Below are 24,436 nucleotides of genomic sequence, written 5' to 3'. Positions count from 1 at the left end.
AAAGTCTAAAGTGATCTAAAAAAAAAAATCTCCAGCCCAGTAATTTGGATTGGGAAATTTCGAACCCCATACCCCTAGCCCTCGGTTATTTTTTTACTTCCTCCCCAGATCGTAGGAGAGGTATTCCTGTTTGGACTTTTTGCTCACTTTGAATTCCGTGCTCCGAACGTACGCTCCTTGCAAGGGATTTTTTTCATTGTTGAGCGTAGGGCAAGCCCATACATTGGTGCTCTCTCCTTGTATGTCCTTCAAGGTGAGGATCTTTGACTTACCATGCTTTCCATCCACCTCTATCACCTCCATAATCTTGTAGATTACCCCGATGAGTAAGTCCTTCAATTTCAGAGCTTCCTGACTCTGCTCTTCAACCTTTTCCTGAAAGACATCTTCACTGATGAAGTCGTCTCCACTTGGTACGAAAGCCATAATTCTTGTATTAACCCTATGCTCAATAGGAATGCCGTCCGTTTGCATCTGACCGTCGGGGTTGGGGTTTTTATGCAAGATTTCCCCTTGAAAATGGGGAGTGCGGTAGAATCGGCCTTTTCACACTACTCCCGCATACATTTTCTTCCAACGTAGAGGGACTAAATACAAGGGTACAAATACGTAGAAAAACGTTGGTATAATAGTCTAGTGTGAAGTACATGTATTTAGCAGTTATCATAAAAACAAATTTTCATATTGGTAAACTGATACAGTGTAATTAAGGATAGTATTAAGCATATGCCTATGAAAAATTATACAAAAATGCATAACAAAATAACAAAACAGACCTAATAAAAAAGCACATTTCTGGTCAAAAACGAACCGGCGATTTTACGTAAAACACATAAAAATTATCTCCTATTCTATCCTATTGTTATTCTATGTTACCCTTTAATTTTCATATCGATGAAATTGTGATAACTTGTTACATATATATGTGTATGTCATTCATTTGAGTGCGTATTTTGTTTTAGTTCTTCTATTTTCTTTATCCTTAGACCTATGGGTTATTTAAAGCGTAATGTAGTTATATCTGAGAACACAGTAGTTCGTTGAGTATTTCAAAAGTACTTGACTGTCTGAGAATCGGTGTTCAAAAGTTGTGGCACATGAAGGGGAAAAACGCATTGTCCAAGTGTCTATACCTCATAACCTCCAGACATAACCACAAAAGTGTATGTAAAGTTTGCTTTTTTATGGTATTGATATGTAAAATTTAGTTTAAATGCACTATGGAGAATGGCGAGAAAATTTTCTCGTACGTATGCCCTATATAAGCAGTATACATATGCATATATAGATAAATCTGATGCTTTATAATAAATTTAAAATGCTTTTCGATTGTTTTCAAGATGTGTTGAATATATTTGAACCAAATAAATCCAAAGGCGAAAAATTATGTGCCACCTATTGCCTGATTCTTACACAGAATAGTATTCAAATGCTAGCATATTTTAGTGTATACATTGAAATCTTCTAAAACCTAACCCTAGGTAGACCATCTGTCCAATCCGAACAAATTATACAGCCAAAAATTGGTTCGATTTGAACACAGAGCTCTATTCCACTTTAAGAGAAAGCCTTCAAGTTGTTCAGTTCTCATACATTTTGGTAATGCAATTACTTGACTTCCGTATCTATAGTGCGGAAAACAACTTTTTTTATTTCAAATTTCACAGTAACACTTTTGCATGAACATATAAAAAATATATCAGAATAAAAATACAAAAACTTATAGAAATCTAATTTGCATGTTGGTATTGCTAAATTGCATTGTAGTTATACTTTAAAACATACTTTAAAACACTTTCATCAATAAGAAACATAGTTTGAGCAGAAGATGTGTTTGAAGCAAGTTTAACTCCTCTTTACTCAACGATGCACTGAAAACAGAAAAATATATACATTTATTAACAAAGCCAAAATAACAGTTTTGTTACCATTTTTAAAATCTAAACTAGTGTATACCTCGTCAAATCTTTCACATTTTCATATTTCGTGCTAAAAATATTTGTATTTTAGATTGAAAGAATGTCAAGCAATTTGTCAATTTTATTCTTATGTTTTTTTGTTTTTGTTTTTGTTTTGTTTTGTTTTGTTTGGTTTTTTTGCAATTTTTTAAAATACATTTAATGCGAATGCATTATAAAATTTCACCAAGCTACTTCAAATGCAGATCTGTTACACTACATACTATTTACTAAAGTTATTTTGGATGAAGCACAAAGAGAATGTTTCTGGTCACCAAATGCATATCGATATCTGACACAACTCATGTTTACATGTCTTGCATATCAATAACCTTGTGTCTTAAAACTTTAAAGCATAATTTTACTACTAACAAAGAAGTTTCTTTGGCCCAGAGAAGCAACTAACAGTAAATACATGATTGAGTGCAACTCCATATACAAATTAGGTAGCTTTGACTACTGTTTTGTCGTCACTTAGTCATTAACTCGTCTGGAAAATGTAGGAGATAATGGGAACAGAACTTAAATAAACTACTTGAACACCAACAATACTTTATATAGCGCCCCGTGCAGGTCCGGGTGTTTAAAGAATAGGCCTGCAGCAGCGCTAAGCTTGTCGTAAAAGGCGACTAAATTGTGCTCAGAACCCTAGCTGGGCGCTAGGGCGCTCTGCCCACAAAGCAACTGGGATGTGTGCCCCAGGTGGTGGAATGGGGTACCCCTGGCGTGTTACATGCTGGGGTTGTCAGGCTATAATACGGAAAACCTGACCGCAAACCATAGCGGTGCACCGTGTTGGGAAAGATGCCACGTTCCTCGCACGTTAAAGAACACTACTGTGGTATTCTCCAGGAGTAGGAACCATAGGGCTCCGCCACAAGAGGCCAAATTGCCCGACCCTAACCACCTCTCCCTATTTCCAGTGGCGATCAAAATTTGTCGACCCCATTGTCCTTGCGTCCCATCCCTTTTTCATTTCATCATCATTTCATGTTCATTTTATCATCAATTTTATGTTCATCGTCTGAATATAGCTGAAATATTGCTGCTCGGACGTTAAACCCCAACAAACAAAAACTTTATTTAGCATATATAATAAGCATCAGTACATTATATTTTAAGTTGTAAATGTTTAGTCACTGTTTCGGGTACGGTTACTTTGTGTGTGTGAGTTGAAATCCTAAGTATTTCATGTTTTTTATTCAATACAATTGACATTGACATGATGCATATGCTTAATACAAGTCCAATTGAAAATATTGGCCTAACATACCGAAGCATCAATGATGGGAAAATTCAGATAAAACAAAACCCAAGTACATGACCAAATTGCGAAATTCGAAACAACGAAACAATCGAAATACAACCATAAAACACAATAATAATTGTGACATTATTTCAATATTGTGTATGACACTCATGCAAAACTATATTAAAATCATAATCAAAAGTATTTCATAAACTGATATTAACTGCTTTTCTGTACAACCAAAAGAGATGGATTATAAGAACAAAAGTTAACCTATCATTAGAAGATAATATCTTAAATCTTACCATTATGATCCAAACAATGATCCAGAACGGGAAAAATAAAGTTATGATACAGTTGACACAGATTTGATCTGAAAATCTGTAAAATAAAATACACTAAAATTAACAAATTGTACAAAGGAAAAATATGTGATTATCTCCACTTCACCCTCCCAAGTCAGGGTTTTGAGTCCCCCCTCGCTCCCTCAAACCCCTGACATCACTCATTCATTTTTAGCGGGTGTCATCCAGCGCCATCTAGTGAGTAACTTAAATTTAACCCGGATCCAAAATCCAATCAAATCACTCGTAATAGAAACTCTTCGATATAACTTACAAAGTGGCTACACATAACGTCATTTTTTTCAGTAAAGACTCTAAACAGAATCTACAGTTATCATTTTTGCTCATACTGTATCATTTGTCACATAATACAACTTTCAGTTACTATATTGGATCGTCCATTACCTCGTATTATTGTTTACCTTCCCGCAGACATTTTATGTTAAATCGATTTTCATTGGTGCTTCTCACCCGGAGAAGCAACCAATCGGAATTGGCTGGACGATACCCGCTAAATATAAATGAGTGATGTCAGGGGTTTGAGGAAGCGAGGTGGACTCAAAACCCTGACTTGGGAGGATGCTTCCACTTTAGATTTTTTTTACAATTTGAATGATATAGATGTTTTTCAAAAGCTAAATCTGAATATTCAAACTCAATGAAATATGATCATTTCATTTACACATATCATTTACACACTATTTATTGATTGCCGAATATCTGAATTAAGGTGGTTTACTTAATTCAAGTTAAAAAACGATTTATGATTACTGTAGTCATTTTTGTGTCATCAATGAAAGTTTAGTTAATGAGCATTCAATTTCAAGCCATATTTCTAGAGAGGTAAGTTTACACATTGTTTATACATACTACATTAGTTTCAATAAATCGTAGAATATTTTACATTAAAAAAAAACTATCAAGTTTTATTCCAGTACTAAGTCCGAATTAAAGATTACTAATAAGATTCTTCGTTCTTCCATTTCCAGTAGGGTTTTGGGTTTTTTTTTATGCTTGTCCCGATCATACGTTAATTAGTTTGAAAATTGTATTTGTAACCAGCAAATTTGTAAATTTAAACCTCGCTCGGGTTCTTATTAGGTTCTTGCTATAAGTTAAGATAAACAGGAGTTCGTATTAGCTTTCAAGGGTGATAGGGCAAGGACTTTTTTCAAATTTTAAAACAAAGGTTTGACCCACAGAATGAAAATGATAGGTCCTTAATAAAGTGTCAATAAAAGATATTAAAGGTCCATGCCTTCAGTAAAAAAGGGATTCGAAGGACCTGGTTCGGAAACTGATAACCCACAACTGGGCCGACTGTAAATATGTATCTCTGAATAACGCAGACAAAAGAACTTGAAAATAAAATAGAACAATTTTTCATTCACTTTTGGTTTTGTTTACATTAAGCCTGAATATATTTTATACACATACCTCTCTTTTCTCGTCTGTACGATCGTAGTAGGCTGAACCCCGGCAACTACAACTGTTGTCTGCTGTTGTTGCTGTTGTTGTTGCATTGGCGGTGGGGGACCTGAAGTAGAGAAAATTCATAAATAATGGAAACCTGCCTTCTTAAAGGCAAACTGAGCCGTTAGAAGATTTCATCAACAGTTTAATATCGAAGGCAACTACTGATTGAAAGTAAAACATGTTAATCTTGGCGTTGTCTTGGAATTAAGAAACTTAAAGTCTAGTAGTGAAGTCTAATAATTTGTTAAGTGTTATAAGACAAATTAACAATTGAAATGCTTTTGCAGCAAATATGGCATGGACTACATACATATTTCGCTAAATCTGTTGTCTGTCGACAAAATTGTTTCAAAAAAAAAAAGGAAAGGAGACTAATACGAAATGTAGTGTGAACAAAAATTGAACGTGACTATATCTTACCGTAACCATATCCCGGATGTGCCCCATATGCTCCGGGGGGTGGTGGACCATATCCTCCGGGAGGTGGACCATACTGTGGTGGTGGTCCCTGGTTATATTGAGGTGGTGGCTGTTCGTAGTTAATGATACATATAAGATAATGATTGATAGGTAGATAATATGAATCAAACAACTCTGTTGAGGTAGATTAACTAATTGTTTGTAAAGGACGGCTCTGTTTCCCTTAATCTTGAAGTACCTCAACTATTTTTTTTACGATTTTTTGTTTATGGAATTCGATTTGCCAAAAACGTAACCAATAATGTCAAGATTCCGTGTGTTTCAGTTGACGTCATCAATATTCAGAACAAGATGATGTTCACATGGTATTGAAATGATTTGTTTCCGCAATGTTATTACGCTAAAACATACATTTCTGTAGGTTTTACTTGTATATCATTATTTCCATCTATAACTTGACATGTCTTTCCCACAAAGTTCAAGAGTTATTATGAATCTGATGAAATTTTGTTAGAACTCTGCACATTCGTTTACTTAGTGTAAATGTATTTAGTTTATCTAATGGTGCCCGTTCATGAAGAAATATACCGGAAATAATTAATCTATATTGAAGCGGGAGGTTTAACACGAAATCCGGGCATAATCAACAGAGAGAAACGAGCAAAAACTTCTCTTTGTTTGTACTCATCTCCCCCCCCCTTTTTTTGTTTTTTGTTTTTTTGGTGGTTTTTTTTTGTTTTTTTGTTTTGTTTTGTTTTTTTTTTTGACACGTTTGTATTGTTTATTATAACATGACAATATTGTTATTTGTCAAACAAAATTTAGTAAAACTTCTCCAGGCTATTGATGACTAGGTTAGGTCATTTCTAAAATACCCACAATCCCCATCGGAAATACTTGTACCAAGTCAGGACAGTTGCGGTTGTTTCCAACTTCCCGATTTTTATGCTGATATTGTCATTTGTCCTTTTGTTTTTGTTTTTGTTTTTGTTTTTGTTTTTTTTTCAAAGAAAAGATAAAAAGGTTTTTATAACCCTGATCAACTTCAAAATTCAATAATTTAAAAAGTATGCACTCTTTATTAATTATAGTTATGATAAAAACAATAACGGAAGCGCGTACGAATGGGCGTTGATTAAGTATAATAATTTTCATTTTCGAAACCAGCGAATTAAGGTAATAAAATAATAAGTATTTAATAAATACGTAAGACAACTTACATGCCTTCAAAATTTAAATACTAATGAACTTTTGAAACAACACAATAGTTTGAACAACAAAGTGTCCACTTATCACGTTCCAATCAATGTGTTTTTTTATTCCATTTAATTTCTGAAACTATATTGTGAGAAATATAATAGTATATGCCTATTTGTTGTGAGATTAGTCTAAACAGGAAGTGAAAAACAAAGAGACTTTGATTAGAACAACTTACGAATACTCATTTTCCGAGGGAAAGACTAGACTAAGGAAACAGACAAGACACACAAAAACACAAATGAACAAATGAACAACATAATAATAACATAATAATAAAACATAATAATAATAGCAACCCGGACTCCACGAAAAACTGGTAGTATTGACCAGTGTAGCTGAGTCTCCTTAATGTCAAATCAGTGGTAAACCAGTGGAACTACGACACTGTACTTGATGTAGGTGGCCATTATATACCAAATATTTGTTTTACAAAGAAAAATACGATTTGCTGTTTATAGCATAACAGATATAAACTGATAGAAATAAAAATCCAATGTCAAATTTTAAGAAAATATAATATTTTTGCTGTTGCAAAAAAAGAAAAAGATATTGCACCCACATGGTGTAATTTCCATTACATTCTCCGGATGTTCAAAACTTTCTTGTATTTTTTTTTCAATTTAATACGTAATATGAATCGTCAATAACAAAATATAACGCCTACTGAGTCATTTCCCAATGTTTTTATTAATTTACAAGGAACAAATTTGTGGTTCATTTGATGTTATGTATGAAATGTTCATGTGTTGAATTACACTGCTGAATATTCAATTTCAGCTAAATGTTGAAAGGTCATTAATAAAGTCGTTAATATTTATGTTTCCATTATATTTTTCACAATTCGTGATAATGATATCTTGCTAATTTTACAAAAATTGTCTGCAACCATTGATCAATTAAGCTTCGTGTTAGTTTACAAATCTGGAAGCCTTGTGGAGAAAAATAATGAAAGAAAAAAAATATCCAACAAAAGTAACCACTTGAAAGATTCTAAAATGGTTTTACAGGAATCATATATTAGTCATACATAGTAATATTGGAACATAAATTAAATTATTTCTTACCGCCGCCATTCTTTGTCAAGGCAGATATTAACAACAATACAAACTTAACGGATTTAAACCACATTGACAATTAAGAATGTTAAAACAATTGGTAAGATATACATTAAACACATGAATATTAAATTACAGCTCCGTCTAAAAAAATACAGGTTGAGCATATCTTTATCCCAAAATTATTTTGATTGGAAATTATTCAATAGGCCTCATTAAAACTCACTATAATCAGTTAAAAAATATTTCACGATGTATAGTAGATCCAAGGAAATGGACGAAGGAAAAAATTGTTTTAGGGCGTAACAAATGTAACTGAGCAGAGCAGTTTCATTCATTATCTTGATATGTAATGAATCGCACTCTACCTGATTTTTTAGACAGACCGATTTTAAACTTTATGTTTCAATACAAAAGGCGTTTAGCTATTATTACGGTATATGATTATTCGATGGTGCATGCAAATACGCCATGCAATTAGTTATTTATTTCAATGGATAAGAATTGGTATGTCAATATTAATTTAAATACGACGAGACAATTGTGAGATAAGTTGTCAAAGAATAAAACTAAACAAACTAAATTACAATCTAAAAACTCATTTTAACTGTATCGAACGACATAAATTTACTCATTATGAGAGTGTGCGTTGCTTACACTTTATTGACATTTTAAATTTAGATCTTCTAAATTAAACATTTTCTTCATTCGTGCACTAAGATTTTAATTTTACAATGACAATTCACATGTCGCGTTAAGTATGAATACAAAGATGGATGCAACTCGCCAACTGATGAATCTGTATTATGTTTTCTGCTTGCATTGGCTGATTGTTTTCGGAATTTACATCTTGATTGTTTTCATTTTCAGTTTGCTTTGTTTTTTAATGTATTTGATCAAGCACGTACATCAATCAGCCGTGGTTGAAAACGCTCCGGGTGTTCTCGAAATGTAATATTCTGTGCATCGATATTGTTTTATTGTAATTCCGCCTGTCGCCAATTTTGTGCATCGGTATGATATAATGTAAATGTTTAGTTTGTTAAATATTTTGTATAAAACGCTTATTCGGATTTAAAAGACACCTGTTACAATAAAACCATAGTGGAAATCTTTCAATTATATATCTGTATAACTAGTAACTGCGGAAGAAGTACAAATAATGCAACGATTTCACTGCTTCTTTTATATTTGAAGGCCTGTTTAAATAAGTATTTATTGTGCACATACGACAGTAGTTGCAACTAAATTGTATTTGTTTTTAATTAATAACTTAATATAAATACAAAACGTTGTAGTTCAGAACAGTGATAAATCTACCTAACATAAACAAAGAATTTATGTGCATTTGTAAAATATTGCTCGAACTTCAACCTCGTTGTTACAGTTTTCACGCATCATTGACATTTAATTTACCTCTATCATATCGATAACATCAATAACATACACGGTCATTAAAATATCACGGCTGATATTTTGTGAAACAGAAAATAATATTAACAAAAAAATCCATGTGCGTAAATTTAATGATGAAAATATGATGCCTAATTATTTCCACACTATATAAGTTTGGAGATCACAAAATTAAAAAAAATATATATACATGTGTATCAAAAGGATGCATAACAATAATTTGTACACGGAAGTAGCAAACTAAATTCAAATCGGTCTGCGGTTTGGAGTTATTTCAACTATCGGCGAAAAATACCGAAGCATCATCAGTGGGATGTTTAAAAAAAACAATGCCTAAACGTGAAAACATGAAGATAGACTATCTACATACACAATATAGCGAATCGAACTGAAAATAAGGGAAAAAAGACGTCACACAAAACACCCAAAGCACTAGCAATATGACCTCTCACAAATAACCGGGAATAACATCAGGTGCTTTGGAAGAGTAAGCATGTCGTGCTCCACCAAGGCACCAATTTTATTGATAGTGACTATCATCCGGTTCTGATCTAGCATCGATAATGTAATAACTTTGTGTCAACCACTATTCGCACTAGTGCGAAATCATTCATGTCAACAAAGTATCATGATGTAACCGTAGTAAATAACTTGGAAAGTATCCAAAATTGACCGAATTAGATTATGATAATAAAACATATCCATAATACATACAACAGTGGAAATTCAAGATCAAAAATGTGACTTACACGTCGTATGGAAGTGCATTTTTAAATTAACGTTTTAATGGTAGATCAAACTTCCTTCATATGAAATTTCCAGGTGCGTATTGAAATTTGTATCTCAACAATCACTATCGAATATCATACATAAATTTCAACATTATGTCTTCAAATGAAAAATTTCACGCAAGAGCATAAGACTTTGTTTTCTTTGATTGTTTGGTATCAAAAATGCATTTTTAGTATGTACCAGCTTTAAAGTATTAAATACAATAGTAAAAAACAGAACAGATGCAAAATATTACAAACAATAAATTTCTTCACAATAAACTATTACAACGTCAATTCTATAAATAAAAATGCAAAAAGCAAAAAAGCAATCAATTATTTAAATTATTAAAATTAAATTAAAACAAATCATGTATAAAATGATAATTCTTACTTACTTCCGCTATCTGAAATTCACCTAATGTTTAAGTAAAGTGAAAGCCGAGGTCCTTGAATTCTCAAAGACTGTACTTAGAAATGATTTAAAAATCTACCTAACCTGCAGATCATGTTACAAGTCTTTACCTTTGTGACATAGATGATTATCAGAAAAAAACACCCTTGACGTTAAAATGTACATTGTGATTACTATTCTTCTTAAAAATTTTGTAACAACAGGTTAACGGCTACACCATATTCAAATTCATAACTTTTATAACTCAAAATACACTCAAATCAAGGGAAGCGGGATTCGAAAGGTAATCAAAAAGAGCACGAATAAGGCATAACGATTGAAAATAGAGAATGTAGAGTATTAAAATTTGATCAATGTTTGTATCTCTAACTGAAAAGTGCATAAGTCCTGGTTTTGATGACTGGATATTAGGGAACTTATAACTTAATTGTCACTTTCTTTACTGTTTTGATTGGTGATTTAAAATTTTTCCATCTTATTTTTATGACATGTAGAAATTGAAGTTCCTCAGAATTTAGTCTCTTTCTAGTAAGGTTTGTGAGATTCAATGTTTTACATGAATACAGAAATACTTCTTTTACCAATCATGGTTTATACAGTTGTAATCTTGTTGTCCGGAAAAGGCAATGGAATAACCTCGTTGTCGTCTGTATCATATGTGTCGCTACTTCCTCCTCGTTTATTGTTTATGATTACTCAAAGAAATTTTATTTTGCGTATATCCCCTTTCGTTTCGTCTTTCTTTGTCTGTAGGTGGTTTCGGCATTTAACGGAAGGAAATTCTGTTATTACACAACTCTGTCCCACTCCTGACCTTATGTTGAGCGATTCACATCTTTCTCCCTGATTGGTGATAATGCACTTGAATATTTTATATATAAATGGCCTTCTTGGTTCTTATTATCTTTTTCCAACGCTCTTTATGGACTTCCATGCGTTCTTTTAAGTTCGATTTAATAGAATGACTTTTAAAAACTGTAAAACTTATGTATATTGGCGACCTCCATCTACTTGTTTGTTCATCTTTAATTGCTTCTCAGAGTATAAAACTCTTCTATCTCCTTTATTTGGCCTAAACCTTGCCTGTTCATTCCATAGTATTTTGTCTATTCTTACTGAAAAACATGTTTAGCACATGTATAAAAGTTTATTTTCTCCAGTTGTTAAAACCTGTCCTATAACCTTTCTTGAAGGTCTTGCTAATCATTTGCTTTTTCTAGTCTTATGGTCATATTTTCGTCCCTTAGCTATTAAATGTTTCAATCAATTTCCCTGGTGTTAGCTCTAATGTTATGCTTTATTTTCCTGTGGACGTTTTCATGTATTGTCTTTAACGCTCTTCCAACTTCTTCTTCGATCTCACCTATATTTTCCACTTGATCTATATCTTCCTCTAAAATTCGATGAAAAAGGGTTTTGTATACACTAAAAATTTTCTATCCATTTTTTTTATCTCAGTTCTTTCACTATTCTTTTAAAGCTCATTGTTTCTGTTATTCTCTGCTGCTGTCTTGCATCATCGGAAACAATCACCCAATAATTCCTCAATATCCAGTCACTGACTGTGCAATATTCATGACCTGATCATTGAATTGTATCGCAAATATAAGAAGGTAGAGTCCCATTTCTAATTACGAACGGTGCAATATTTATCAAGCAGGAGACACTGTGTAAATCCTTAAACTTGCCTAAAAAATATGGATGTTCTATACTGATAGGGAGTAACAGAGAGTCAAAAAATATTGATGCCTCAATAATAGGAAAATTCAGAAACGTCAAAATCAAAGCACGTGACCTGAACGTAGAAAAAGAAAACAACGACGATCAACAATGTAGCAAAAATAATAAAATACAATTACAAATAAAAATTGAAGATAAGGAAAACAGGACATCTTGCAAAATAAAGCACTAGCAGAATGAACTCCTTGAAGAAACCAGGAGTGACATCAAGTGTTCCTGGGAGGATAAGACGCATGTCCTGTTCCGCCAGCGGCACCCATCATACTGCAAGTGAGTATAATTTGGTAATGGTCTAGCAACAATAATGCAGCTCTCTTGCACAAATCACAAATGTGTGTCGTAATGACATTTCACACTATGGTGAAATCAATCATTCAAAAAAAGTTTCATGGTGCAAACAAACTCAGTAAATAATGGTGAAATGGTGGAACATTATCTGAAATAAAGAAATTAAATCAAGACGATAAAAAAATCACCGTATAAACATAGGATATTACCGTTCGAGTTTTATAATTCTTCGAAAAAAATATATTATAAGTTAATTTTTCGAAATAATTCAATTTTAAACTGCATGTGGTTTTCTTGCGAACTCTTAGAAATAGTTTCAAAATTTCAACAGAGATAAGAAATTCCAATTGGGCTTAATGCAGTTTTAATTTTAAATATATAAAAATAATTTTGTCTGTTGGAATGTTGGAACAGCTCTTTGAATATTTGATGTAAATATACACAAAAAGACAGGTTTTTCAAAGCGACATCATAAAGCTATGTTACTTCAAGTAATTTGAATTTCTATAGATGTCTTTACAGGTTAAGAAAGGAAGTTTTATGATGTTCAATAGACATCTTTTGATATTCGAATGAGTTGATGTCACACGAGTTAGACTTGTCAGACAACCTCTAGCACTGCTGGGGTAGTGAAATATTATGAAAAAAATAATACAAAATGATTTTTTAAAGAATTTTTGTCGAAACTTTATAACACTCAAACTGACTAAAGCTGTTTTTCATGTTTAATCTTTATCTTTAGAATATATTCATTTTGGTTATCGCCCGAATATTGGTTTCCTTTTTTACTACTTCATCGCTGAAGTCGTGTGTAATGATCTAACACATTGACTGTATTCTGTTCTAGCAATCGTAACTACTCGGCAATTTTAGCTTCACTTTTAAATAATCACCAGCAGCGAATAAAGCGATATTACGATCACGCCAACAACAACTAAAAAAAACAAAACAGAAAAGAAAACAACGCAGGAATTCATTTATTGTACTTTATACTCACACACACATCAACACGAGTTCCGTTCAAAATGGAGAGAAATTGATCGTAACTTATTCCGCTAAACTGGATTAGGAATAATTTTGTACAATCCAAGAAAAATACTCGCCATGAAATGATTATAGGCAAGCATAGTTACAGCTAATTTTTAATGGAATTTTAAATTGAACAACTGGGATAACTCTTGTTTAAATGTAAGAATTCTTAGACTAGTCAAAACAATAAAAAAAAAAATAATCCATAGGAAGTTTGAAATTCTACTATCAACTTTTCTCGTTTGTGCGACTTTGGTGGGTATTTCTGCGGATATTTAAGATGTATCCCATGAACTTTAATCGCAATATATTTGCAGCAAAACTTTATTTCAAATGATCTACTTCTTCTTCCGTTTATGAAATTTTATAAAGGATTACGTTAACACAAGAAACCATATTTATTGGTATCAAAATCTGCTCAATTCAAAATTTATTATCAGTCATCGAAAGGGTTGGTTTGGGATTTATTCAGAGAAACCTTTTTTTGGATTTCACGGATATTATCAATTTAAAAGAAACTAATGCGAACTTAATCTTAACAAATAAAGATGTTCACTTTGTAAACATGTACCATGTATAGTTGCCAGTAGGTAAAAATAAATTTTACAAAATTGGCTTGTTTTATTCAAAATATATCGCAATATTTAAACTCACAGTTACAGAATTCGAAAAGCTGTTTCAAAATTTACAGAACACATGACCAATACAAGATATTTAATTTATTTTAAACAGTATTTATTACACAATTACATTAACACTACAAATTAGTATGTAACATTCCGAATTATGGATAAAGAAACAAATATCAAAAGAACTTATATAAATCTGTCTCCTGAAAAGAACGTATCATTTGTACATGATAAAAGTATTAACAGTATCAGTAAACCTATATAAAACAGTTAAATAATATTGCCTAAAATGATAAAGAGTGAAAGTTAGGACTGTCAGTTACCAATCCAAAAGATCCGAATGGTCGAAATACTCAATTTAATCGTTAACTTTGAGATTTGTAAAGAAAATTTGACCGTGTTCATCTTTATTCATAAGGCCATGTCCATGAAGGGCAGCTAATAGGTTTAAGCCTTCCTAAAGTTATATTTCTTAATAAACTCGCAACTTGGACATGAAAACAGGAAATGTGAATTTGTTTCTGTCCGACTACATGTGCGTAGATTAGAGTTTGCAATGGTTTTGTCGTATAAATGATATTTAATGAATTACAGTCCACTTGTAATTTGGTCTTTTCCAAAACCAAAATGATAGTTGTCAGATATCTTCATAACGCTTCCAGACAGATATGTTCGTTTTGGTGTTATAAGGATTGTTGTGTATCTCATTAGGTAAGCTATTCCATTGCTATATAGTTGATGATTAAAATGACCCCTGATAAAAGCTATTTATGTTATGTACAGTTTGCAAATTAAAAGCATTTCTAGTTCTATGTTCATGAAAATTGAACCGTTGTTGCGAACTAGGGAGGATAGATACTCAGGGCAGTGATTAGGAAACATTTCATGAAATTTCGTGACGACGGGTCTGTAGAGTTTACCATTCCATTTTGGCAAGCCGTCTTCAGACGATTTTTGTTAAAAAAAAAATAAAAGAAAAATAAATGTTTTTCAGATACTTCCTTTTAAGCTTAAAATTTCAATTTAATTTTGTTCAACAAACACTGGTATTGTCGATTTGCCTTGAAACACTTTAATATATTTTTTATATTTAAAAAAAATAGGAATAAAACTGCTGATCTCCGTCTGAACATCCTACTCTACGATGCACTGAAAATAAAAAAAAGAAATATCAAACATGAAACTTTTTTCTTTTAAATTCCGACTTAAATGATATTTATTGCAATACATAAGACAGGGGCGGATTCAGGCGGGGGCGTGGTGGGCATGCGCCCCCCCCCAAAAAAAAATTGCAAAGCATGGGTTGTCAGAGGTAGATTTAGGCGGTTTTAGGTTGAAACTTTGATTACTCGCTAATTTTACCACACAAGATATGTACATTGCATCCACTCTAGAAGAATATTTATTAAAATGAACCTAAACAATTTTTAACTGTGTGCCCCCCCCCCCTTTAATCTAAAATCCTGGATCCGCCGCTGTTGGAGGTGATAATATTTTCATTTATTTACAAAAGCTTCGTGTTACAGTACATTATTATTACGTTCATACGCAAGGTCGCAATGAGTTTTGTGTTAACTCGCTTTTAATGTTCTATACTCCAACGCATCAATATTGCAGTTTTGTTTTGCAGTGTTTTGTGTGAACGCAATACAAAATATTTAGATATTTAGTTCGCCCGGATAATCAATTTTCAACTATATACTTTTTATACCGGATTCACATAAAGTGCGTTGTTTTTACTATTTCGTCCATTTGCCTCGATTTAATTCCCATTTGATATTTTTTTTAAACATGAAAGCCTTTATTAAATGTACTTTTCAGAAATTATCCATCTGCTAACTTTGAAAATTTGAAGTTCGTATGTGTCTGTAGTCAACATATTGAAATTATTTGTTTAAAATCCAGAAGACCCAACTTATAGTTTTGTAATATACTTTTAAATATTTCGTTTTCACCCGTCATATAAGTAACTCAGTGAGTCATTCTTGAGAACGTAACCCTTGCTGGTGCGTCTGCTCCATATACTCGGTTTTAGTGGAGTCATTTAATATTAGTATTGTAACGGTTATGATTTTATTTTTGTTTGTACTCTTCTGTGTAACTTGCGTTATTGGTGGTATTTTAATTGTTTTCTTGGTTTTAGTCTTATTCTCATGGTTATAAATATCATATTCTATATTTTAATCTTGACCTCATGGCTTCTCTTGTACGCGTATATGCATTCCTACAATACTTTTAAAAGTAGCACTCAATCTGTAGATGTATAGATGATAAATAAGTGTTAATCTAACCTAATGAATACTTGAAAGATTTTCACTTGCTCTTTATGTATCACCACGTCTAAGGGTTGGGGGCAAATGTCTTAGTAAATCTGAATCTGTTATTTTAAGTAAGATATCGCCGTTAGAAACAATTGTACATCAAATTTCATTGGTTAAATGTGCACAGAGCGGATGAAAAAGGGGGGTACGCCTCATCCAAGTAAATTCCACTCTTTTCTTACACCACACCCCTTCCCCTTCTCCGTAATCTTACCATTATGATCCAAACAATGATCCAAAAAGGGAAAATCAATGTAATTAGGATATTAAGGCATATCTTTTCAGAAAATCTGGAAGATAAACAACATATTGCAATCAAGCTAGCTAGGAATGATAGTGAAGAAAAAAGAATTTTATTATTATGCTTCAGAATTGCCAAATGATGTAAATGTTTGTGTTTACAAGAAGTACACTCACAATTATCTCAAGTGCATTATATGCCAACGAATCTGGTAAATAGTTAAGTAGTAAAAACAATAAATCTCGGGAATTCTCGTTTATTACGTTACCAAAACAGTAGCAAACTCAGCACATCACAAATAACCCTGGCTTCGTTCATCTTGTACATATCCTTTATTAGCATCTAAGGCAGCGCTTGCCGACGGGAATAAAGCAAGTTTGTTTTTTACGCGTGTTGTTAAACCGTTTCCAAGTGATTGAAAGGGACATCCTTTTGTAAAAGGTGGTCTCCGGGTGTTCCCCTTCCCCTCCGCTGAAGAAATTTAATATTTTCGTAGATGTTATACTATTGTGTACAAACATTGAAAAAAGCAGTTCTAGAAATAATCAAGCTAACTCGTTTTAAAATTGTTTCATTAACAGAAGTGAATACAATGTATTTTTTTTACATTTTGCATAAGGAAAATTTGTGAACCGCGGTTTCGTGTTTTGTACATTTCTTGATCCGTCATTGTAGCCCACAGTTATAGTATACATTAAGGTTTTAATCAACTTGCAAGGGGACGACCATTTGATTCTGAGGTGGGGACCTGGCGGATTTTGTAAATAAATATTCTCGCATACACTTCATAGAAAATAAATATTCTGACCTCAGTCAAGATACTTTTTATTGTGATATGGAAATAAACAATCTTGCCCCAATGTGGTTGAAAATAAATTTTCTGACCTGCAAAATTTCAAAAAAAATATTCTTACCCCACAAAATATGCGTCCCTCCAACACTTCAGAATCAAATGGTCGGTCCCTAAAAGATATTTGGTGATATTCATGTTTTTATGGTATAATTTGTATTTCTGTAAAGTATAAGCAAGGTCGTGTGTGACATTTTCGTTTTTCAATATCAATACAGTGCCTAGTCCAATTTTCTTGTTGAACTGCCAAAAAAAAATTAGTTTAGACTAAACTTATTTAACGGAACACTGATTTAACTCGGCAGTATATATCCCTGGTGAACTTCTTTAGATAACATGGAGATTTGTACTTTTTCATTCAAATTGTGTCAAGAGGAAATTTAAATCTTGTTAATTGTTCAGTTCAATACCAATGGCAGTTAACCGTATGATTGTCATTTGATATAGAGCAGACCAATTCCATGTGCATCCCGTGAACATTATCATTGCATGTTCTGTAAATGTTATACAATAGTGTAATATACATACTTTTCTTTTCTCTGTTGTATAATTGTTGTAGATGGTTGACCTCCTGCAATCACAACTGTTGGCGCTTGTGGCTGTACTTGCGCAGGCATGGGTGGACCTGGATATATAACCAATAACAAACGAGATTTTAAAAGACGGAATGTTCAGTTTATATAAAATTCGGCCCTTAAAATGAATTTAGTCAAAACTAACATGGATACTGCTCAATATTTAGTATAGGTTTGCTAGTTTTAACAATAAAACCTTTATTTTTGCCGTTCATCTTCATGCAAATCTTGGAAACCATGGTGCAAAATGGAGCCAGAATTTACTATATCTGCCTGTTGTTGAAAAACACTGGATTCTTAGATTATATTCCTTTGATTTCCGCTCAAATCTTGATTCCTTTGATTACTCTTTGACAACTTTTTAAAAGAAATATTGAGCACATGCGTCGACAACTTAAATTTTCGAACCATAGAAGCCTATGGTGTCAAGACAATTTTTTTTATAAAATATTTAGTAAGTCGACGCACGTGGCCAATATGTTCTGACCAAAAATAATACCAGCAACACTTCAAGTTTCGTCAGAAACTATTTGAAGTTTTATAGAAACGATACTTTGTGCTGAAATTTAAAAAAAAAATCTTCTAAAGTTACTACAATCGTATTTTGATTGTAGTACTCAAATTCATTTTACTTATCCCATTTTGTATTTTTCTGTTGGAACACAGCTGATTATGCTTTATACATATATATTGTATACCTTTGTTGCCGGGAGAGGGATTTCGTAGGCTTTACCTGCGGCCTAATCCTTTTCACTTTGTGATGAATAAAATATGGTTTAAACTATACTTTGTGCGATAATTTTGACACTTTAATGATACAACAAATTTGAAAGATATTTTTACCAGAGTTAAGTAATCTTTTTAACACAAAAGCATGCCAGTAAGTCTTTTTAGTAGGAAAGCGAACTTATTAACTAAACAAAAGGGTTGGAAACTGGATTAAACGAATTCTTTTGGAAGATGTTTTAATCTAAAAAGGAAAAAAATGTTTCATAAAATTTTCCATTTTTTAAAGCTTTTTATATTAACTTGTAAAAGGAATATGTATAACTTGGCAAGTTAACAAAGGGATAAATTCAGATATAGTGAAGTCATTTTAGTAAAAAAAATATAATACTGTAACATGTACGTGCATATTTATCTAGAACTTGACTAGAAAATGTACTGAAGGGGGATAACTAGAATGTTGGTGAAGTCCTCCAATGTACCAATGCTTGTTTTGTAATATATTTTGATAAGTTTTTTTTGTTGTTTTTTTTTGTTTTTCTTTTTTTATGTGTTTTTTTTCTTATAAATATATTAGTTCAAAACGATGATTGTAACCTTCTTAAACAAAACAGAGAGCTATAATCATGTACGCAATGATATGTTGCTTTTCAACAAAAAGTGCCATGTCTTCTCCAAATCTTTAGGAAAGGACTTTCTCCCTTTACGGCAACGTTAATATGCCTAACCTATTTGTGTTGCCATGTGCAATCTTGATTCATAACGGTGACGGAACTAGGCATGCTATTCTGGTAACAATTTTTAGAAACTACTTAATGAGCAAATCGGTATAAAACATTTCATTATATGCATGTGGTCTTACCATATCCTCCTTGTGGTTGGGCTGTGGGTGGCATATACTGTGGTGGCTGTCCCTGTGGGGGCTGCCCTTGGACACCTTGTGGTGGTGGTGGTGGCTTTATAGTGTAATAAAAGATATTGATGCAATATACACAATCTACTTTAAAAAAGTGACTAAAAGTTAAAAAAAAAAATCGCCGTGACATTTTAAAGTTTCCATTTTTTTTCATGTTTTTTTTCAGGCACAAACGTTTATTCAATTCTCTGGCTAAAAAAACTATTATGGGCAATATACCGTATTTTAAGTAACTTTGTGAATAAGTTACATGGATGTGCGTTCACGTAACAAATTATAACGTGTATAAGACTTTTTTTTTTATATTTTAGTACTTTTATCTACTTAAACTAAGGTATCACTTAAGAGATACGATTGAGGTGAACCGTTTCGTACACAAAGTTGCCACATTCTAAGTATACAATGCAGCAACCCGAAAGAATTGCGACAAAGGACACTACAGACATGAACTATGAAGTGAGTCTCATATCTAGATCTACACTTATATTTATGGAAAAGTAAAACCCATGATCAAACTATACGACATACGCGATGAATTCTTATTCCGTATTGTCAACTTTCCTTTCATCTGTCGCACTATCCTGTCAGCACCTGCGTATGAAGTTTTCATATCACAACTCACACGGTATGACAGAGCTTACCGAAACTACGCGGACTTTTTGTGCCGTGCAAGACTTCTTACAGGTGGGCTTCTGGAACAGGGTCAATATGTTGCTACAATATTAAAGTCGTCACTACAGAAGCTTTATGGTAGTCGCCATGAACTCATGGATTGTTATAGTATATCTATCTGCTCCATGAGAACCGATTTGTTCACCGTGTTATATTTTCCTTTCCTCTTTCTTCTACACCGGACATGACATTTTACGAGCAATTCGGCTGGTGTTTCTAGAAAAGCAGATGAAGCTTACCCTACCAGTGCACCTTGTCCAAGTTTCTTCGTACGTTGTATTTTTTTTTTTTTTTGGTTATTTTATGTTTTTGTCGTGTGTATCTGTTTTCCCTGTCAAATCTTAATCCTTGGAATATATTCCTTTCCATTAGAATTTTAATTTCCTTGACATGATTACATACGGTAAAACTTGAACAGTAAACTTGGAGGAAATATTGAAATCCTATAAACATATTTTGATGCAATACTGGTGTAAAAGCTTGAACTATCAGGAAAGATATAGGACCTCGCCGGATTGGTTTCTGTCTTCTGTGTCAACTGTTTCTTAAAAAATCATAATTTCGTTTGAACTTCAAGGATAAAAATCACGAACAATTAAGGAGAGAATAGTATTTCGTATTTTGTTACAATACCATGCCTGCTTATTTTTCCTGGCTGTTTAAAAGTACCTGACATTTTAGAAAACCTCTTGTTTCTTTTTTTTAAGACACCCAAAATTTTGTCATGGAAACTGTGGAAACCGATTATTTTGTTTTCACTGTGTTAACTTACGATAGCTACATATTTTGATGACAAAATATAAAAAGAATATCTAACGATTTCATGAATCTCCATAATGTAAGATTTGATGAATACTTTTTATATGAATACAATGTCGGATTTGCTAGTCCGTTTGTTTGTTTGTTTGTTGGGGTTTAACGTCCGAGCAGCAATATTTCAGCAATATTCAGACGATGAACATGAAATTGATGATAAAATGAACATGAAATGATGATGAAATGAAAAAGGGATGGGACGCAAGGACAATGGGGTCGACAAATTTTGATTGCCACTGGAAATAGGGAGAGGTGGTTAGGGTCGGGCAATTTGGCCTCCTGTGGCGGAGCCCTATGGTTCCTACTCCGGGAGAATACCACAGTAGGGTTCTTTAACGTGCGAGGAACGTGGCACTATGGTTTGCGGTCAGATTTTCCACATTATAGCCAGACAACCCCAGCATGTAACACGCCAGGGATACCCCATTCCACAACCTGGGGCACACATCCCAGTTGCTCTGTGGGCAGAGCGCCCTAGCGCCCGGCTAGGGTTCTGAGCACTATTTAATCGCCTTTTACGACAAGCTTAGCGCTGCTGCAGGCCTATTCTTTTAACACCCGGGCCTGCACGGGGCTAGTCCGAGTATCTTAATAAACTGTATTTCCACAAATTGAAATAAATGTGTCTGCTGCAGGCTGTGGTCTTAGGGTGTTACGTATTTCTGTTGTGCGTATGATGGGTTTTGATTCTGCTAATGTTCGCTGAGGTCATCTACATGTATTGATAATACGGGATGTACATGTGATATTAAGCGTTTCTGGCTTTAAAAATTAAATAACAGTAAAAATGAGATTTAACACAATATGGAAAATAATATACATGTGTATTACTTTTTCTTAACATGGCGTCAATATTTAATTTGTATCGATTTATCTAAAAGATTAATCCATGTATGTGACTGAGGTATACGGAAGCTTTTTTCACAGGAAGGATTTCTTCCTTGTGAAAACTTGTAAAGAACACTTCCGTCCGTTTGTGTTTTATAAATCTTCAAACCAAATTCTTGAAAAAGTGATACTTTTTGAAATAAGTTTGCCTTTTAATATGGGTGATTTGATCAGAATTTTAGATAGAATTCTATTTCGCTTATTTGAATGTTGGAAGATTCATTCATTTGTGCATATTTCCTTTTTTAAAAGAGATTTAATAAACAAATAAATATCAAATTCGAAATATCAAAAGAAAAAAAGTGTATAAGTTTGAACTTGAGATACATGCCACACACCTTATGAAATTGAAGGAAAAATATATAAGTTTATTTATTTCATGTTTAAACAGACAGCAACAAAGTCTAATAATTATCAAGCAAATTTGTTAAACCGCATTGTATTGCCATCACAACTGACTGAAATACCTTTCATTTTTTTAAGCATTTTTTTTTTAGAAAAATTATACCAAGATTAATGAAAATGTTTTTGAAAATCTGAATCCGCCACATGGAACACTGTTGGCTCTTACAGCTTGTTTGAACGAGGTGAAGGTCGCTTAAGTATAAAAAAAAACCCATCACAGTCAATCTAGCTAGATATTCCATTACTCTTCCATTATTCAAATAAAATGAAAATCAAACATACCAGTCAAACTGAATTAAGCCTTATGGGATTTTTTTTTCAATATTCACTCAGTAAGGCAATGTTTTTACGACCACTTTTAACCTTAAAATCTTAACAATTTCTTTCTTTTATTTTTAGGAATGTCTGGTCGGATTCAGAAACTTCAGAAAAGGTAAGAGGTTTCAATAAAATTATCAGCATTTTTCCAACACATAAGGGGGGTTAAACTCCCGAAACTGAAATGGGTAGGTAGTAGATTTATAGTAGTTTTAACAGTGTAAAATTATGTCAAACCAGAGAAGTCAAAAACATGCTGGTGCATTATTAGCGAAAACATCTTTAAAGAGAGGAAATCGCAAAGGCAAGTCAAAACCTGATTTGATGAGGTTTTGAAGGGTTAGCCTTTTGACATTTTTGTATAAAATCTAGGAAATATTTCTTTGAGTCGAATGAAATGCAACTGCAGGACTAAAATAAACAGTTCATGCAAAATAGACGCAAAGAAATAGAAAGTAAGAAAAACTCAACTTAACATGCTAGCAAAAAAAAAACGAAACAAACAGAAACACATGGAAAGTTAAAACAGACAGAAATGGTGAGATATGAAATCAATACTTACTTGTGCCATCTTATAATTGGTATAGTGTAAAATGAATTTTCTTTAAAGAAATAACCGGAACTTTGCTAACCTATCCCTATCATCTTATTGTTATATAATGGTTTCCATCTCGAACAATTTTTATAATTGAAGAATTCAAACTTTAATATAATACAATTTGTTTTCTTATGTTTAATTTCTATTTTATTTGTATTTACTTTCTTTTTAGCTTTAAACGTGACTATTTTTCACTTGTTTATTGTCCATTAAAGTAACATTTGGCAGAAAAATGTGTTTTACAGTTCACATGAGGAACAAAATTAGTTCTTTTATCAACTTTTCAAGAACACTTCTTGAAGTTCAACAATCAAAGTTTCAAGGAGAATTCAAGAAAACGATATTATAACTATACAAATATCTTTATATTATTAAGATAATCATGTTTCATAGAATATTGTTAATTTTTAAATCATTTTTTACCAGAATGTAAGCCTCCCTTTCAATACATATTTCTTGTCATTTGGAAAGTGTCTCCTCACCAAATCAATGCGAAGGTGGACTCAAAACCTTGACTTTGCTATTCTTTTTTATATTCAATGCACTCAACTTTAATAAATGAATTTACAATGTACATGTATTCAGATTTTCCTTGTTTTATTGGAAATTGATTTTGTAACCCCTCTCTTTTTTTGGTCTATTGGCAAATAATTTTTCATACTCCATCCTGTTAACAAATTTCTGTTCGTTCGATATAAAATGTACTTACTTTAAAATTAATTCCACTTTCCTTGAATTCAATAAAGTCACACACTTGTTTTGTTTTTTAGCTTTAAGAAGTGAAACAAGGAACCTTTTCTTAGTATTTATTATTTCGTCACGTGACCACTAATTTACGTGTATTGATAATAACATTTTTACATTTTACATGAAATATACTCATTATTATAAAGTGGAGCGACGCTTACCGCCTACTTGACAAATATTCTTTCTAAACAGGAACAAAAATTAATAGTTTAAACAGAGAGAAGAATATATAAATCCACTTTTACACTTCGACTCTGTGTAAACTAACTTGAAATATGCCAACATCAGCTGTCTCGATACGAGTCGCTTGTTCTTTT

At 32.6% G+C, this 24,436-nt stretch overlaps 2 protein-coding genes across 4 annotated transcripts; both read right to left on the bottom strand.

The window, feature by feature from the left end:
* Positions 1 to 1,626: 1,626 nt before the first annotated feature.
* Positions 1,627 to 7,920, bottom strand: LOC148624657 (uncharacterized). The gene is made up of 5 exons (XM_088567461.1): positions 7,772 to 7,920; positions 5,448 to 5,556; positions 4,989 to 5,088; positions 3,513 to 3,588; positions 1,627 to 1,871 (listed from the first exon to the last, which is right to left on the bottom strand). The coding sequence occupies exons 1-5, from the start codon at positions 7,778 to 7,780 to the stop codon at positions 1,857 to 1,859; spliced, it is 309 nt and encodes a 102-aa protein (XP_088423587.1). The 5' UTR covers positions 7,781 to 7,920; the 3' UTR covers positions 1,627 to 1,856.
* Positions 7,921 to 14,116: 6,196 nt separating this feature from the next.
* LOC148624656 (uncharacterized) lies at positions 14,117 to 24,180 on the bottom strand. 3 transcript variants are annotated; one of them, XM_088567459.1, is made up of 6 exons: positions 24,082 to 24,163; positions 23,337 to 23,376; positions 19,622 to 19,715; positions 17,987 to 18,083; positions 16,582 to 16,657; positions 14,117 to 15,195 (listed from the first exon to the last, which is right to left on the bottom strand). In XM_088567459.1, the coding sequence occupies exons 2-6, from the start codon at positions 23,343 to 23,345 to the stop codon at positions 15,181 to 15,183; spliced, it is 291 nt and encodes a 96-aa protein (XP_088423585.1). In that variant the 5' UTR covers positions 23,346 to 23,376; positions 24,082 to 24,163; the 3' UTR covers positions 14,117 to 15,180. The 3 variants fall into 3 exon arrangements, with proteins under 3 accessions (XP_088423585.1, XP_088423586.1, XP_088423584.1); XM_088567458.1 differs by lacking the exons at positions 14,117 to 15,195; positions 16,582 to 16,657 and adding an exon at positions 16,688 to 17,571 and having other exon boundaries at positions 24,082 to 24,179; XM_088567460.1 differs by lacking the exons at positions 14,117 to 15,195; positions 16,582 to 16,657; positions 23,337 to 23,376 and adding an exon at positions 16,682 to 17,571 and having other exon boundaries at positions 24,082 to 24,180.
* Positions 24,181 to 24,436: the final 256 nt, after the last annotated feature.

Source organism: Perna viridis, chromosome 2 (assembly GCF_037379345.1).
Source record: "Perna viridis isolate PV_CMFRI_1.1 ecotype Kerala chromosome 2, ASM3737934v1, whole genome shotgun sequence".
Classification (NCBI taxonomy): Eukaryota; Metazoa; Mollusca; class Bivalvia; order Mytilida; family Mytilidae; genus Perna; species Perna viridis.
This window is presented reverse-complemented; position numbering and strand designations above follow the sequence as displayed.

Coding starts and splice junctions, on each gene's coding strand:
- LOC148624657 (XM_088567461.1), bottom strand. Junction 5,089..5,447: donor ACATCCGGGATATGGTTACG/GTAAGATATAGT, acceptor TCTCTACTTCAG/GTCCCCCACCGCCAATGCAA. Junction 3,589..4,988: donor GTACAGACGAGAAAAGAGAG/GTATGTGTATAA, acceptor TTTATTTTACAG/ATTTTCAGATCAAATCTGTG.
- LOC148624656 (XM_088567458.1), bottom strand. Junction 18,084..19,621: donor CCAACCACAAGGAGGATATG/GTAAGACCACAT, acceptor TTATATATCCAG/GTCCACCCATGCCTGCGCAA. Junction 17,572..17,986: donor ATACAACAGAGAAAAGAAAA/GTATGTATATTA, acceptor AATATCTTTTAG/GGACCGACCATTTGATTCTG.